This window comes from Eretmochelys imbricata, chromosome 4 (genome assembly GCF_965152235.1).
Source record: "Eretmochelys imbricata isolate rEreImb1 chromosome 4, rEreImb1.hap1, whole genome shotgun sequence".
Taxonomy (NCBI): domain Eukaryota; kingdom Metazoa; phylum Chordata; order Testudines; family Cheloniidae; genus Eretmochelys; species Eretmochelys imbricata.
This window is the reverse complement of record NC_135575.1, coordinates 16,589,827-16,608,052: the sequence shown is the minus strand read 5'-3', so window position 1 is coordinate 16,608,052 and position 18,226 is coordinate 16,589,827. Positions and strand designations below refer to the sequence as shown.

General features: G+C 45.0%; 2 protein-coding genes across 2 annotated transcripts; both read right to left on the bottom strand.

Annotated features, from left to right (window-relative positions):
• Positions 1–475: 475 nt before the first annotated feature.
• LOC144263770 (C-X-C motif chemokine 10-like) lies at positions 476–3,261 on the bottom strand. Its single transcript, XM_077814749.1, has 4 exons — positions 3,157–3,261; positions 2,247–2,373; positions 1,552–1,641; positions 476–584 (listed from the first exon to the last, which is right to left on the bottom strand). The coding sequence occupies exons 1-4, from the start codon at positions 3,215–3,217 to the stop codon at positions 476–478; spliced, it is 387 nt and encodes a 128-aa protein (XP_077670875.1). The 5' UTR covers positions 3,218–3,261.
• Positions 3,262–15,339: 12,078 nt separating this feature from the next.
• LOC144263769 (C-X-C motif chemokine 10-like) lies at positions 15,340–17,863 on the bottom strand. The gene is made up of 4 exons (XM_077814747.1): positions 17,803–17,863; positions 16,892–17,018; positions 16,182–16,271; positions 15,340–15,448 (listed from the first exon to the last, which is right to left on the bottom strand). Exons 1-4 carry the CDS (start codon positions 17,861–17,863, stop codon positions 15,340–15,342), a joined length of 387 nt encoding a protein of 128 aa, XP_077670873.1.
• Positions 17,864–18,226: the final 363 nt, after the last annotated feature.

The window sequence follows — 18,226 nt, the reverse complement described above, 5'->3', positions numbered from 1 at the left end:
AACAACAAGCATGTGTTATATTATATAAATGAACATGGAACATGTATCTAAGAATTACGTTAATTTCAAATCTGCTAGAAATAATAAACTGGAATTCTTAGTATGTGTTATCTGAGAATATTTGTATCTCCGAGTTATGATTATAATAATATAATAACCCAATCATGTGGCTCAAAGAAACCTTTGCTAATTAGATTAGCAGAAGCAATCTATTACCACTTATAGCCACCAGGAGACCCCACAGACAAATTGGTCATTTACTGTCATTGGTTTGCCAGTAGGATTACTGAGGTTACATATGCCTCACTGCACGTCCTGCCGTGACATGCTGATGTTTCATCACAGTGTTGAGATGATGTCACTGCCCAGATGTTACCTTAATGGATGCAATGACTGTATGTTGGGAACAACTTGCTTCACTGCAGCATTTGTATTTTAAAAGTCGAAGAGCCAGGTGGAGGAAGCAGACTCAAGTTCATTGTTCACTGGAGAGGGAGCCTGAAGCGCTGAAATCCGAAAATCTCACGTGTCTGTTGAAGTGATCTTTAGCTCTTCTCCTTTCCCGGTGAGTGCTTTGTGAAGACCTGTCAAAATAAAACACAGTGGGAACTTTATCCTTTAGAATTTTTCTTTCTGGATTTCACATACAGAAGGGCTTGATTTTCCTCTCACACTAGCTTTACGCTGTGCCACTCCATTGGACTTACTTCTGATTTACACCAGTTTAAGTCACATCAGAACCAGGGCCATCGAGTACTTGGTAGAACAGTAGGTTACATTTAAAGGACCAGATTCTGCCAGGGTTAAGCTGATTGGCACCTTACTCTGTGAATAGTCCCTTTGCTTTCTATCGGATGACTTGTGGAGTAAGGTGTTACTCAGCGAGGGTAAATGTGGCACAGTCTGGTCCTAAAGGATTATGTGATTTCTCAATAGGCATCAAGGGTGGCCATTCTTCCCAGCTTTTGAAGCCCACACATGGGTAAAGAGCCCCAAAATTCAGCACAAGTGAGTTTAGTACTGAGCCTGAGACACACAGGCTGTTTAAACGAACTTGTTCTTCCCTTTGAATCAATGCAGTGCATTTGACCTGCTCTTCTGCATGAAGCACGGGGTATTGCTTCAATGGGGGGTTCTGTATACACCAGATACCTTATACTGTGTCCCAAGAAATATGCCATTTTCTGGGGTTGCAATGCAGGTTTCTGAGGCTGTGAGACTGCAGTGACCATCAATTGAGCCCAAAGTTGGATCTCACTGATGTATAAGAATAACGTGAGCTCTTAACCACATGAGAATTTTTCCTTGCAGATGGATGGGAAACCTACTTTTTCTTGGTTTCAGAGTAACAGCCGTGTTAGTCTGTATTCGCAAAAAGAAAAGGAGTCCTTGTGGCACCTTAGAGACTAACCAATTTATCTGAGCATGAGCTTTCGTGAGCTACAGCTCACTTCATCAGATGCATACCGTGGAAACTGCAGCAGACCTTATATATACACAGAGAATATGAAACAATACCTCCTCCCACCCCACTGTCCTGCTGGTAAGGACTTTTTCTTGGTGAGGGTTGTTATCATCTTCTGTACCCATATGGAATTAGGGTTCAAGCATCTTTGCTCTCCAGTGGGCTTCATTGTAGCACTGAAATTAACAAAGAAAACAGAATTTATTTCCATATAATGGAAAGGTCACCATTGTCTTTGTTATCTAGGATCAGGGTCTGAATAGCAGGAGTCTGGTCCTTGGTGAGCTGAGTGATATGCTACATTGTCGCCATGAGCTGGGAGTGAATATTAAATCGAAAGATCTCAAATCAGCTAAAGCATTAGAATGATCTACCTGATGTATTTATGTGCACCTAGGAAGCGGGATCTAGGTTCTCATCTAGCCTCAGGGCCTGAATCCCTAAAACCTGTGTAGTCATTTACCCCGTGCCAACTGAGTGCAAAATGCTCCTGTTCAGATCTGGGGTCATTGACTAAACAAGGCACAGAGCCCTGGAGAATCCCACCCTCCAGGCTAGTCCTTGGTTGGTGTATTTCCATTGAAGTCTGTGAAGCTGTGTTGATTATACCAGCTGATGACCTGGGCCTTAGTCTCTAGACTCATTGCACTTCGCTTTGCTTGGAATACGGAGATGGACATCAGAACCTGGGGTTACATTAAAGGGGAAAAAATCCCCATATTTCCTACCATTGCAACAAGCAGCCCCTCTGAGTGGCGATATTTGAGCAGTTATTACTCACATGATCTCAACATGGTCACAGGAAGAGCTCTTGGGAATCACTTCTATTTTTGCTAAGGCTTTTTGCTGAACGAAATTAGAACCTTTCTCTGTGCAGCTGCAACGTCCATGTCCATAGGCCAGCTGCCCTAAAAGAAATGGGCCATGAGAGAGAGAGATTAGAATGATATTAGATACCTGAGATGCCTTCAGTAAAATATGTTTAAGTTGGAAGAAGAGAGGTTGAAAACACTCCATTTCATCCTCAGGGCTGCAGAGTCATTTGTCCTGCAATGTTACCATGTGCATATTTACATGAGGTCAATGTCACAAAAAGCGCTACACTCTTTTGCCTTCATCTCGTTAGTTTTGAAGTCAGAGAGCCTGATTCTGCTCTCACACGAGTCAATGGAAAACAGGAGTCACCCCTGGTGTAAAAGTGATGGGAGTGAATGAACAGAGGGAGCAGTTGGACTTAAAATCATTGTTGCTCACAAAGGGTCTGATCCAACACCCATTGATATCAGTGGGAAAGTTCCCTATGACTGGAATGTGCTTTGGATCAGGCCCAAACTGTCTTCCTCTGGTGATTAAAACAAGACAAAAATATGATGGACTGAGGCTGATTTCACACCCTTACAAACTAGGGGACAGTCTGGGCAGAAATCCAAGCCTGCCAAAAACTGTCCTATTCATTTCCCTGCTAAATACAAGCAGATCAGTCCGAGTCCTGTGTGGACAACACACACCTTCTAGACACGAGCAGAGCAGACAGATGTTTGTGAGTGGCAGTAGAACACAACCCTGAACATAGATCACTTTTTTGCCACAAAAGGAAGTTCCAAGCATTTATTCTGCACAGCTCTCCAGTTAATCACACCTCTGGCTTTCTCACTGTATTACACGTCTTTTTTTATACCGCTGCCTCTTACCTTGAATTTCAGCCGCGAGCAGGAGCACTGAACAAAGGACAACAGCCCAGGTTCCCTTCATGGTGATGAGAGCGAAGGTTCTTCTGTATGATTCTTGGATGTTTGGGAGAGGTTGAGGAGTGCCTGAGACAAAGTGTGTCCCAGTGTACATTTATACTCTCAGCCTTTTCCCTCCTTGATGCTGATTGGTCTTGATTATTGTCGTGACAGCTAAAATAACCAGAGATTATTCAATCTGTGCGGGAAAGTCCCAACAGCTAACCATTGTTTTGCTTTGCCAACTGTTCCCTTTTAATTGAAATTTCTGATTTCTCATAAGGCAACAAACTCGGTTTCACTTTCAGTGAGTCTTAGGAAGTGATCAATGCTCGCTTCTGTGTGTGCAGGGAGCGGAGCTGCCTTTATGCTCTCCGAGGCAAAAATAACACCGGGGAAATTCTTGAAGTGAAAGCCACAAATAAACATTGTGTGGGGTGAGGAGTGGGGAGAAGGGAGTCAAATTATTTCAGCTCCTGGCCCTCCATTAAGCGTGCCCTGTTTTCTCATATCTCTTAGGAATCTTGCTCGGAAACATGGACCAAAGTTTTCACTACAAATTCTGTGCAAGTGTGAAGGACATACTAATAGGAAAAAAGTGCAGTATTTCTGTTAATATTTAAAAGCCCCAAAGATGAGTCAACTCACATTTGGGATTAAGGGACTGGAATTGAGATAATTTGACTCTGTTTTCTCTGTCCCACCCCTAAAATATTTGGGGGGGCTTTAACTTTAAGAAATCCCCATGGGTTAGTTTATCTTTTGAGATCACCCAGACAGCTCCCTGCACACATCCCATGTGCGGGCTATCATTTCCTAAGTGTCATGGAAAGTGAAACCTACTTAGTGTCCCCAGGAGAAAACAGGCATTTAAATGAAAAGGGAACAGCCAGCAAAGACGAAAAATTCTGCAGGACTATTGGCTTTTGTGACTTCTCCACCTAGACTGTATACTCTCTACTTAGTTTAATTTACAAGGCAATATTTTCAATGATACGGCACAAGGAGTCAGAGTGGTAGCCGTGTTAGTCTGTATCAGCAAAAACAATGAAGAGTCCTTGTGGCACCTTAAAGACTAACATTTATTTGGGCATAAGCTTTTGTGAGCTAAAACCCACTTCATCAGATGTATGGAGTGGAAAATACAGGAGCAGGTATAAATACATGAAAAGATGGGAGTTACCTTACCAAGTGGGGGGTCAGTGCTAACGAGACAATACAATTAACAGTAGAATACCAAGGCAGGAAAAATGACTTTTGTAGTGGTAATGAGGGTGGCCCATTTCAAACAGTTGACAAAAAGGTGTGAGTAACAGTCGGGGGAAATTAGTATGGGGAAATTAGCACACACAAAAATGAGGAGTACTTGTGGCACCTTAGAGATTAACCAGTTTATTTGGGCATAAGGTTTCGTGGGCTAAAACCCACTTCATCGGATGCATGCAGTGGAAAATACAGTAGGAAGATATCTATACACAGAGAACATGAAAAAATGGGTGTTACCATACCAGCTGTAAGGAGACTAATCAATTAAGGCTCTCAAAAATGGATACTCTCATAAAAAACCAACCTTCCACACAAACTTCCTCGTGGCTGGACTTTACTAAAACTAGACAAGCCATTTACAACACACACTTTGCTTCTCTACAAAAGAAAAAGGACCCTAAACTTTCTAAACTACTACATGCCACAAGGGGCCACAGCAATGGTTCCCTCAACCCACCCAGCAATATTGTGAACCTATCCAACTATACTCTGAGCCCAGCAGAAGCAGCTGTCCTATCTCGGGGCCTCTCCTTTTGCCCCTCCACCCCCGCGAACATGATACAGTTCTGTGGTGACCTAGAATCCTATTTTCGACGTCTCCGACTCAAGGAATATTTCCAACACACCTCTGAACAACATACTAATCCACAGAGACCTTCCTACCAAGACTACAAAAAGAAGGATTCTAGGTGGACTCCTCCTGAAGGTCGAAACAGCAGACTGGACTTCTACATAGAGTGCTTCCGCCGACGTGCACGGGTTGAAATTGTGGAAAAGCAGCATCACTTGCCCCATAAACTCAGCTGTGCGGAACACAATGCCATCCACACCCTCAGAAACAACTCTGACATCATAATCAAAAAGGCTGACAAAAGCGGTGCTGTTGTCATCATGAATAGGTGTTAGCCGACGGCCAAGGATGTTTGGTGAGGTGCCAGCTATGCCCGTTTATACCATCCGTGACTTTAACCGCTAGGACGCACTGTCCCTTCGCGGCGGGCAGCCCGGGCTAGGCTGACGGATGCCCCAAGGTCCTAACCACCCGTGACTTTAACTGCTAGAGCTCAGAGCTCCTTTGCAGCGGGCAGTCAATACTGACTGACAGGTGCCCCAATGGCAGCACTAAGAGCCTCTCCACACCCGTGACTTTAACTGCTAGAGCTCACAGCTCCTTCGCAGCGGGCAGCCAGGATTGACTGACAGGTGCCCCAAGAGTTTGCCCCGTGGAGGCGGCACAACTCAACGCTAGGCTCTTAGTACTCTCACCTAATGGCCAGGCTTTAGAGCCAAAATTGCTGAGGTTCTTTAATTGTGTCGGCTGCTTTACAGTAAACCAGAGAAAACAAGTCAGGCTTATGCATAAATGGTTACCAAAATTTATTAAGCTAGATTCTAATCATGTGGTTACAAAATTGCTAGTGCCTACTTATTTAAATGTAGAGATGTTACACACACAAACAAGTTACAAAACTGAAGCCACAATCCCAAAGAAAGAAAACAAAGTATAGAGCTCTATTTCAAAATATGTGTACACTAAAGATAGGAGATCAGGTGTGGGTGCTTCTTACCCTCCTTGCATCTCTCGATTCCAGCGGTGCCAAGCCAGGATCGGTCACTCAATTCCGCGGAAAGACGAATAAGGGACAAGGCGTAGGGACCCTCTTAGCTGCAGAAGCCTTGGGAGGCTGTCACTTATCTGACCAGCAGATAGATAGTGAAAAGCACTCAAAAATCATGGTGCTGTAGGTCCCCTACTTATACCTCTGTACTCCTTTATTCTCTTTCTCCTTTCTTATGCCAAATTGAGGCTGGTCTGTCTGGGTGACGCCAGCTTTCGCAAGAGTAGTTTACACTTGCAAGGGAGAGAAACAATAAGTGTTGACTACTGGACATTTCTTTTATCAGGGTAAATATTTTCCCAACTAGGATGTTGGTGTGTGTGCATCACGCTATTTAGTAGGGGCTAAAAGCCATGTCTGTCACAGGGCCTCTGCCTGCTGTGAGCTTAATCGTTGTATCTGCCCCCAGAGGCACACCTGTGCTTTCACAGCTTCAAAGGCTGTGCTGGAATATATGTTAAGTGCCCTGTTCCGGCTTCCTCCTGTGTTTCCAGCAATGCTGGTCTGAGGGGGGGGGGCTGGCTGTCTGGCTACATTCCACCCCCTGATGCACCACACTACATCCCAGATTGCAAGGTGGCGGTGATGCCAGCACCTCTTGCCCTCCTTGGGGAAATCTAGAAATACCCAACAACCAAATTAGAGGATGAGGGTTCGCGGAATTGGTTAGGATCCCTTTTTAGCTCTAGGTATCTGATTTGCGTGGAGGAAAGAGCAGTTTGAATCAAACGCTTCATAATACATAAAGTTACACAAAAAACAATTACAATAATTAAAAAGGTTAAAACAGTATTCACAACCGAATGTAAAAACGGGGAGAGGGAAAATCCCAAGTGTTGAGCTAACCATTGCATCCATGAGGTTTGTCCATTCTCAGCCACTGCATGTAGTGGTACAAGTTCAATTCCCAGTCCATTGGTTGAATCTAGCAAAGTGCACATCCAGCAATTTGTAGCATCAGCGCTGAGGCGATGGTTTGGATTGCTCCCCGAAGAGGATGTTCTGGTATTGCCAAGGTGACTGGAGCCAACAGAAGGATCATGAGGGCTTGCAGGAACATATCTCTGGTGGGTCGTGTTCTAAATAAAAAAACTTATTTTAAAACCAAAAGCAAAAATTACACCTGCTATTATAAGTAATGGCAAATATATCAACAGTCCATAGTAGTCTCTAGTGATCAAACAGGTCTGCTGCATGGTCCATTTTGCTGACAGGTTAGCTGGCAGGTTGCTCGGAACCGTGGGACCATTCCTGCAATAAATCACATGGTCAGCCGGTCTTGGATGCGATCCAAGCCTCTGTAATGGTTATTAGCCTTTTATCAGCATTTAAAGCACTCCATACACCTTTCTCTTTATAGGCATGCAAAACGCAGGTAAAGGTTCCCAGGGCTGGGTGTTTAATCACAACAGTGTCTCCGGGAGCATACTTGGAACTGTGCAGTGGTGTTCTGGCAGGGGAGATAGCTTTCCCTGTAGGGAAGAATCCCCTGCTGATTGGACTTCCTGTAGGAGTCTGTCTGTTGTTTAATCTCTGCACCGCTTCGTCCAGTCTGTCTCCCCATGTGCCATCAGTAGGCTTCAAGTGATTCTTTAGCAACCCATTCCAGCGCTCGACCATGCCATTAGATTGAGGTCGATATGGAAGGTGGAAGGTCCATTGGACTCCATGGTTAAGGGTCCATTCCCTTACAAGTTTATTCTTAAAATGCGAACCATTATCTGATTGGATTTCTTGAGGCATTGGGACAATTGCTGTTAAGCGGTTTAGTCCCATAACTGTGGACAACCCTGTTGCCAATCGGGTTGGATATGCAAAACCAATCCCTGAAACAATTTCTACCCCAGTCAAGATGTATTTCCACCTCTGCCTTGTAGTGGGCAGTGGTCCGACATAGTCGACCTGCCAGGTTGCCCATAGTGTTTTTCCATCTCTTAGCCTGGCAAACCGTTGTCCTTCTGCTATATGTTTTCTAGTCTCAGCACAAATAGTGCAGGCTTGCACCAGGTCTCTAGCCTGTCTGTGGGTGATAGGCCACCCCCTGATATGTGCTTGCCGCACTAACTCATCACTTCCTGTGTGTCCTAAATTATCATGTAACCATGAATATAAGCATTCCCATTCTACTTGTGTGGTAAAGAGCTGGGCAGCTGCATCGGCTAAATTGTTTAACTGTGAAGCTGGGGTATTATTCCTCTGATGAGCTGAGACATGTCCTATAGACAGGGGTTGTTGCAGGGCATGCTGATATAACCACTTCCAGTATTCCAGTCCCCAGACTGGTTTACCTCCTATTTCCCAGTGGTTATTTTTCCAGTTAGCGATCCACTGAGTGGCACCTGCCCATACCGCATAGGAGTCCGTATATACTGCGGTGGCTCCTGCTTCACAGGCCAGTTTAATTGCAGCCAATTCTGCAAGTTGTGCTGACCCATCAATTCCAGCAGTTAGGGGTGCTGCAGAGGTGTCTGCAGGCGCTGCTGCAGCTTTTCCCTTCCATTTTCCTTTAACCAGCCTGGCATTGCCATCAGTGAACCATACTCCCTCAGGCTTAGAAGGATCAAATGGGGCAGCATCCCTAATGGGAGACTGCTGTGGAGGTAGGCGGTATTCATCAGGCATTCCTACTTTCCATAGGGATTCCTGAATCATAGTGGGGTTTTGTGCAGTGTCTGCACTACCTACCCGGTGGTGTATGTAAAGTGCCCATCTTTGGATAGTCATCTTTTGTGCTACACCAGGTGGTAACTCTAAATTAAGGGCTTCTAGTGCTCCTTTGATTTGATTCATAGCCTCCTGTACCTCTTCTGAGGTTTTCCCACCTATTAAGATGTCATCAATGTATTGCACAGTTTGTACATTGGGTGGCAATATAAGGTCATCTAGGACCTTTGCCAGTGCCCCATGGCAAATAGTGGGTGAGTGTTTAAACCCTTGTGGCATTCGGGTAAAAGTGTATTGTACACCTCTCCAAGTAAAAGCAAATCTTTCCTAGTCAGCTGGTTGCAAAGGGACCATGAAGAACATGTCCTTTACATCTAATACTGCTAGCCAGGGTTTATCCCAGGTTTGTATGGTGTTTACAATATCTGTTATGCTAGGGACTGCTGCAGTTAATGGTCCAGTGTTACTGTTTAGCTTCCTATAGTCTATAGTGAGTCTCCATTTGCCATTTGGTTTCTTGATGGGCCACACAGGAGAATTAAAGCGAGAGTGGGTACGAATTAAAATTCCTCGCTGTTCCAAATCTTTGATCAGGTCAGTAACAGGGCTTATGGCCTCAGCTGGGACATTATACTGCTTTATGTTTGTTACTGTTGAGGGCGGGAGAGCAGGCGCGCTGCTAAGTAAGTTTACAGAATAGTGGGGAGGGCTTTCCTCTTCCAGGTGGGTGGCATGAGGAACAGAACTGACTCCAAAAGCCCATCTTTCCCCATTAATCCTTCCCTTCTTTCCTCTTAAAACGTCCATGCCCAGTATGTTGGCATTGCCCAAAATCACCTCATATTTTCGGGGCTGATGGTGGGGTTGCAAGGGGATATCCAGTTTTATCTTAACTAATGGGTAAGTTATGGTACTGCCATTTACTCCTGTAACAAGTACCTGTTTTCCGCCAGTAGGTGGCGAGCCCTGAAAACTTTCTCTCTTAATCATGGACCTTTGAGCCCCTGTGTCCATTAAGAAAGGAATAATGTGTTTGTCATTTACAGTTACATGTATCCGGGGGTCTTTTGCTGTTGTTTTCTCCTCTTTGGATTTAAGCTGGTTTATTAGGAGAGGAGATTGACCCCCGCAAGCTAGTTTCCCTGCTCTGGTAACTCTTGCAGTTGCCGCAGCAATAGAGTATACCGGGTGTCTGCAGGTGGGGAAAGAGGAGAGAGCTGCAGAGGTGCACTGGGAGTAGCATTAGTTGTCTCCCAGTCAGCTCTTCTAAAGGTGGTGAATAATTTTAGCCGCTCTGTGGGCAGTCCATTTATCACATCTCTGGGATAACCTAAAGCCAGACATTGTCTCCACAACTTGGCTCTAAGCTCCTTTTCCTCCTGGGTTGGCTCTCGCTTGTTTTTATGTCCTTTAGATGGTGCCCCCTTGTTTCCTTGAAGGGAACGTATCTTAGCTTTGCCTGTCAGTGCTCTGATGTCTCCGAATTCTCTAAAGTATGACACCAGAAGGTTTAGCAGTGCCCGAAAGGTACTGTTATGTGCTGCAGCTTCTGATCTAAGGGACAGTGCCATAGCCCTGTGGTTACTTGGAACTCCCTTAAGCAGGGGTCTGAGATCATCTACATCTACCTGACCCTCCCATGGGCTTTCATAGGCTAACTCTTGAGGGTTTTGGCCAAGCATGCTAATAACAGCCACAGTTAATAGAGCTGTTTTTACCTCATCTATGTTGGTCCAGTGCATTACTGTGGGTTCATCTCGGTCTGCTGGGTAAATTCCTCTTGCCCATCGACAAGCCAGAGACCAAAGTGTTTTAGGGGTGTTCCCCTCTGAATGTTCCAGGAATATTCCTGCACCTAAGTTAAGGCGCTCAGTTTCTTGGGCTGTCAGGCGTATATATCCACCCCCAGTGTCCCAGAGGCGGACCAGCCACTCTATTATACCTTCCTCAGGCTTTTTAGCAAAATCTCCCTGGATTGTTTTTAACTCCAAGGGAGTATATTGGCGGGTGGTAATTTTGGTAAAGTGTGTTGGAGCTTTACTCCCTTTTCCCTTTTTACCTCCCTTCTTTGTTTTTGAAGAGGTGGATGGATAATTGTCATCCCCTTCTTCATCCAGCTCTGCCCCACTCAAATTTTCCTCATGTTCTTCTGATTTGTGATGTGTGATAGCTGGTCTTAATTTTACAGAGGGACCTTCCTCCTCAGAGGAGGGGGACTCATCTGCTGAATCCCAAATGTCTCCATCCCATTCCTCAGGGTCTAGCCAGAGAGCAGTCTCAACTTTAGCCCGGTTGATACTGCGTGTTTTAGTCTCCAGCTTTTCCCTTCGTTCTATCCCTTCTTTCTCAATTAAGGGAAGTAATCTTTTCTGAAGATGTTCCATATCCCTATTCAATGTTCTTACTCTGGTATCTAAATTCTGGCATTCCTTGTGCAGTGTGTCCCTTTCCTGTTGTAGCCTATTAAATTCTATTGCCAGACTATGATAATCCTTACAGGCAGCTTGCCAAATGTTAGTAAGCAGCCATATACAAGCACCTTTTCCTTTCCCTTTCTTCATCTTGCAGGCAGTTCTCCAGTTACAGAAATGCTGCCAGATCTCTGCTGGTTTTCCCCAATATTTCTCCAGCAGTTCTTTGCTCCACAGAGGATTTCCCCATCCCTCTTGGGTCAAACTTTTCTCTAGCTCAGGGAATTCTGTGGTGTTTATCATGACTGGTTTCATTGTGTTACTGTAGTGCAGCCTATATCACAATCCTGTTCGTGACGCCAATTTCTGTTAGCCGACGGCCAAGGATGTTTGGTGAGGTGCCAGCTATGCCCGTTTATACCATCCGTGACTTTAACCGCTAGGACGCACTGTCCCTTCGCGGCGGGCAGCCCGGGCTAGGCTGACGGATGCCCCAAGGTCCTAACCACCCGTGACTTTAACTGCTAGAGCTCAGAGCTCCTTTGCAGCGGGCAGTCAATACTGACTGACAGGTGCCCCAATGGCAGCACTAAGAGCCTCTCCACACCCGTGACTTTAACTGCTAGAGCTCACAGCTCCTTCGCAGCGGGCAGCCAGGATTGACTGACAGGTGCCCCAAGAGTTTGCCCCGTGGAGGCGGCACAACTCAACGCTAGGCTCTTAGTACTCTCACCTAATGGCCAGGCTTTAGAGCCAAAACGGCTGAGGTTCTTTAATTGTGTCGGCTGCTTTACAGTAAACCAGAGAAAACAAGTCAGGCTTATGCATAAATGGTTACCAAAATTTATTAAGCTAGATTCTAATCATGTGGTTACAAAATTGCTAGTGCCTACTTATTTAAATGTAGAGATGTTACACACACAAACAAGTTACAAAACTGAAGCCACAATCCCAAAGAAAGAAAACAAAGTATAGAGCTCTATTTCAAAATATGTGTACACTAAAGATAGGAGATCAGGTGTGGGTGCTTCTTACCCTCCTTGCATCTCTCGATTCCAGCGGTGCCAAGCCAGGATCGGTCACTCAATTCCGCGGAAAGACGAATAAGGGACAAGGCGTAGGGACCCTCTTAGCTGCAGAAGCCTTGGGAGGCTGTCACTTATCTGACCAGCAGATAGATAGTGAAAAGCACTCAAAAATCATGGTGCTGTAGGTCCCCTACTTATACCTCTGTACTCCTTTATTCTCTTTCTCCTTTCTTATGCCAAATTGAGGCTGGTCTGTCTGGGTGACGCCAGCTTTCGCAAGAGTAGTTTACACTTGCAAGGGAGAGAAACAATAAGTGTTGACTACTGGACATTTCTTTTATCAGGGTAAATATTTTCCCAACTAGGATGTTGGTGTGTGTGCATCACGCTATTTAGTAGGGGCTAAAAGCCATGTCTGTCACAGGGCCTCTGCCTGCTGTGAGCTTAATCGTTGTATCTGCCCCCAGAGGCACACCTGTGCTTTCACAGCTTCAAAGGCTGTGCTGGAATATATGTTAAGTGCCCTGTTCCGGCTTCCTCCTGTGTTTCCAGCAATGCTGGTCTGAGGGGGGGGGGCTGGCTGTCTGGCTACAATAGGTCGGAATATGAACAAGAGGCTGCTCGGCAGCTCTCCAACACCACTTTCTACAAGCCATTACCCTCTGATCCCACTGAGAGTTACCAAAAGCAACTACAGCATTTGCTCAAGAAACTCCCTGAAAAAGCACAAGGTCAAATCCGCACAGACACACTCCTGGAACCCCAAACTGGGATATTCTATCTACTACCCAAGATCCATAAACCTGGCAATCCTGGGCACCCCATCATCTCAGGCATTGGCACCCTGACAGCAGGATTGTCTGGCTATGTAGACTCTCTCCTCAGGCCCTACGCTACCAGCACTCCCAGCTATCTTCGAGACACCACTGACTTCCTGAGGAAACTACAATCCATCGGTGATCTTCCTGATAACACCATCCTGGCCACTATGGATGTAGAAGCCCTCTACACCAACATTCCACACAAAGATGGACTACAAGCCGTCAAGAACACTATCCCCAATAATGTCACGGCTAACCTGGTGGCTGAACTTTGTGACTTTGTCCTCACCCATAACTACTTCACATTTGGGGACAATGTATACCTTCAGATCAGCGGCACTGCTATGGGTACCCGCATGGCCCAAAAACTGCCTTTTGGCGACCAAACAGCAGGAGCGTACATACTACAATGAGACTTTTTTGTCGGGAAAAATGCCCAGATTTGGCAAGAAAACACTTCCACCCCTACGAGAGACTTCTGTCTTTCCCCCTCCCTTTATTGTTGACAATGAGCCAGTGTAGACACTGCTGATTCTTTTGTCGACAGAACTGGCTTTCCCACAATGTGGGAAACTCCCCACATTGTGGTATCCCACAATGCCTGCCCTGTTTGCTCTGCTCCTTGTTGTGATCTCTGCTGCCCTACAGGCATGCGCCCCTCCCCTTTCAAAGCTTTGGGAAGTATTATGTGTGCTGCTGAGGGTGATGGGCAGCAAGGCCAGCACTAGAGATGGGGCTCCTTGGGGCAGACACAGGGATAGGTGCAGAATGCTTCATTAAAATCTTCCCGCTTAACAGGAATTAGTTCTATAAAAGGGAAAGAGCTGCCCTGGCCAGCAGAGGGGGCATTCCAGCTGGGACCAGCGGGCCCAGTTCCCCAAAGGTGTTGGACACCTAGTTCCCCCTGAAATCAATAGGAATTAGGTACCTAAATACTCTGGAGGATCTGGGCCCTTGTGCTGCTCTTCTGGGACCAGCTGCTTTGTGTCACAGAACAGGGACGCACATCTCAGCCCCTTCACGCTGCCACACCAAGGCAAAGAGCCGCAGTGTACACGGGAATCAGGCCCAGAGCCTCTTCAGGGAGGTGCCCTCCAGTGTGGCACTAGCTTTCCCACCGCGCTTTGCCAAGGATCAAATGTGTTGACCTTATGTGACCAGACAGCAAGTGTGAAAAATTGGAACAGGGGGTGGGGGGCAATAGGTGCCTATAGAAAAAAAGGCCCAAATATCAGGATTGTCCCTATAAAATAGGGACATCTGTTCACCCTAGTTGACCTTCAGGTGAAGCCGCACTGCTTATCTGTTCTTCCAGGGTTTTCTTTGGGGTGACAGGGAAAGGTAAGGAGATGGGTGGGGATGGGGTGCAGTTCTGGTGTTAGAGCTGTAGGAGGAGGACTGGAGAAAGTTCTGTTGGTTGGATATTGCTTCACTGTAGTGTGATTGAATGTACGCAAGCATTGAGCTTTCTATACGTGAATTTTTATCAAGTTAATATGGTAGGATATTAGCATTAATTCTCAGATGGAGTTACTCAACTGTAAATATATCTAGCACTATGAATGAAATTTCAGCTCATGAATGATTACATAGTACAAACTCCAAGGCAACTGTTACAACTTTCAGTGTCATTTATTCATTTTAATTGGTTTATCTTTAAAAGGAGAAGTCTAGCACAAGGAATGTTTGTGAATACTATATTACATTCATTTGTTATATTATATGTCATCAAGATCAGATCCATTTAATCTATGTAATAAACGTTTATACATCAGTTAATAACACAGTGTGATAGGCTTTAGATTATAAGCCTTCCTCAATTTTATTTATAAAGCCTACAGACAAATGTTACACATATCCTAGAACAACAAGCATGTGTTATATTATATAAATGAACATGGAACATGTATCTAAGAATTACGTTAATTTCAAATCTGCTAGAAATAATAAACTGGAATTCTTAGTATGTGTTATCTGAGAATATTTGTATCTCCGAGTTATGATTATAATAATATAATAACCCAATCATGTGGCTCAAAGAAACCTTTGCTAATTAGATAAGCAGAAGCAATCTATTACCACTTATAGCCACCAGGAGACCCCACAGACAAACTGGGCATTTACTGTCATTGGTTTGCCAGTAGGATTACTGAGGTTACATATGCCTCACTGCATGTCCTGCCGTGACATGCTGATGTTTCATCACAGTGTTGAGATGATGTCACTGCCCAAATGTTACCTTAATGGATGCAACGACTGTATGTTGGGAACAACTTGCCTCACTGCAGCATTTGTATTTTAAAAGTCGAAGAGCCAGGTGGAGGAAGCAGACTCAAGTTCATTGTTCACTGGAGAGGGAGCCTGAAGCGCTGAAATCCGAAAATCTCACGTGTCTGTTGAAGTGATCTTTAGCTCTTCTCCTTTCCCGGTGAGTGCTTTGTGAAGACCTGTCAAAATAAAACACAGTGGGAACTTTATCTTTTAGAATTTTTCTTTCTGGATTTCACATACAGAAGGGCTTGATTTTCCTCTCATACTAGCTTTACGCTGTGCCACTCCATTGGACTTACTTCTGATTTACACCAGTTTAAGTCACATCAGAACCAGGGCCATCGAGTACTTGGTAGAACAGTAGGTTACATTTAAAGGACCAGATTCTGCCAGGGTTAAGCTGATTGGCACCTTACTCTGTGAATAGTCCCTTTGCTTTCTATCGGATGACTTGTGGAGTAAGGTGTTACTCAGCGAGGGTAAATGTGGCACAGTCTGGTCCTAAAGGATTATGTGATTTCTCAATAGGCATCAAGGGTGGCCATTCTTCCCAGCTTTTGAAGCCCACACATGGGTAAAGAGCCCCAAAATTCAGCACAAGTGAGTTTAGTACTGAGCCTGAGACACACAGGCTGTTTAAACGAACTTGTTCTTCCCTTTGAATCAATGCAGTGCATTTGACCTGCTCTTCTGCATGAAGCACGGGGTATTGCTTCAATGGGGGGTTCTGTATATGCCAGATACCTTATACTGTGTCCCAAGAAATATGCCATTTTCTGGGGTTGCAATGCAGGTTTCTGAGGCTGTGAGACTGCATCGAGCCCAAAGTTGGATCTCACTGATGTATAAGAATAAAGTGAGCTCTTAAGCACATGAGAGTTTTTCCTTGCAGACGGATGGGAAACCTACTTTTTCTTGGTGAGGGTTGTTATCATCTTCTGTACCCATTTGGAATTAGGGTTCAAGCATCTTTGCTCTCCAGTGGGCTTCATTGTAGCACTGAAATTAAAAAAGAAAACAGAATTTATTTCCATATAATGGAAAGGTCACCATTGTCTTTGTTATCTAGGATCAGGGTCTGAATAGCAGGAGTCTGGCCCTTGATGAGCTGAGTGATATGCTACATTGTCGCCATGAGCTGGGAATGAATATAAAATCGAAAGACCTTAAATCAGCTAAAGCATTAGAATGATCTACCTGATGTATTTATGTGCACCTAGGAAGCGGGATCTAGGTTCTCATCTAGCCTCAGGGCCTGATTCCCTAAAACCTGTGTAGTCATTTACCCCGTGCCAACTGAGTGCAAAATGCTCCTGTTCAGATCTGGGGTCATTGACTAAACAAGGCACAGAGCCCTGGAGAATCCCACCCTCCAGGCTAGTCTGGAACTGCTATGGGTTGGTGTATTTCCACTGAAGTCTGTGAAGCTGTGTTGATTATACCAGCTGATGACCTGGGCTTTAGTCTCTAGCCTCATTGCACTTCGCTTTGCTTGGAATACGGAGATGGACATCAGAACCTGGGGTTACATTAAAGGGGGAAAAATCCCCATATTTCCTGCCATTGCAACAAGCAGTCCCTCTGAGTGGCGATATCTGAACAGTTAAGTCATTACTCACATGATCTCAGCATGGTCACAGGAAGAGCTCTTAGGAATCACTTCTATTTTTCCTAAGGCTTTTCGCTGAACGAAATCAGAGCCTTTCTCTTTGCAGGTGCAATGTCCATGTCCATAGGCCAGCTGCCCTAAAAGAAATGGGCCATGAGAGAGAGAGATTAGAATGATATTAGATACCAGAGATGCCTTCAGTAAAATATGTTTAAGTTGGAAGAAGAGAGGTTGAAAACACTCCATATCATCCTCAGGGCTGCAGAGTCATTTGTCCTGCAATGTTACCATGTGCATATTTACATGAGGTCAATGTCACAAAAAGCGCTACACTCTTTTGCCTTCATCTCGTTAGTTTTGAAGTCAGAGAGCCTGATTCTGCTCTCACACGAGTCAATGGAAAACAGGAGTCACCCCTGGTGTAAAAGTGATGGGAGTGAATGAACAGAGGGAGCAGTTGGACTTAAAATCATTGTTGCTCACAAAGGGTCTGATCCAACACCCACTGATATCAGTGGGAAAGTTCCCTCTGACTTGAATGTGCTTTGGATCAGGCCCAAACTGTCTTCCTCTGGTGAATAAAACAAGACAAAAATATGATGGACTGAGGCTGATTTCACACCCTTACAAACTAGGGGACAGTCTGGGCAGAAATCCAAGCCTGCCAAAAACTGTCCTATTCATTTCCCTGCTAAATACAAGCAGATCAGTCCGAGTCCTGTGTGGACAACACACACCTTCTAGACACGAGCAGAGCGGACAGATGTTTGTGAGTGGCAGTAGAACACAAACCCTGAACTGAGATCACTTTTTTGCCACAAAAGGAAGTTCCAAGCATTTATTCTGCACAGCTCTCCAGTTAATCACACCTCTGGCTTTCTCACTGTATTACACGTCTTTTTTTATACTGCTGCCTCTTACCTTGAATTTCAGCCGCGAGCAGGAGCACTGAACAAAGGACAACAGCCCAGGTTCCCTTCATGGTGATGAGAGCGAAGGTTCTTCTGTATGATTCTTGGATGTCTGGGAGAGGTTGAGGAGTGCCTGAGACAAAGTGTGTCCCAGTGTACATTTATACTCTCAGCCTTTTCCCTCCTTGATGCTGATTGGTCTTGATTATTGTCGTGACAGGTAAAATAACCAGAGGTTATTCAATCTGTGCATGAAAGTCCCAACACGTGACCATTGTTTTGCTCTCCGAGGCAAAAATAACACCGGGGAAATTCTTGAAGTGAAAGCCACAAATAAACATTGTGTGGGGTGAGGAGTGGGGAGAAGTGAGTCAAATTATCTCAGCTCCTGGCACTCCATTAAGCGTGCCCTGTTTTCTCATATCTCTTAGGAA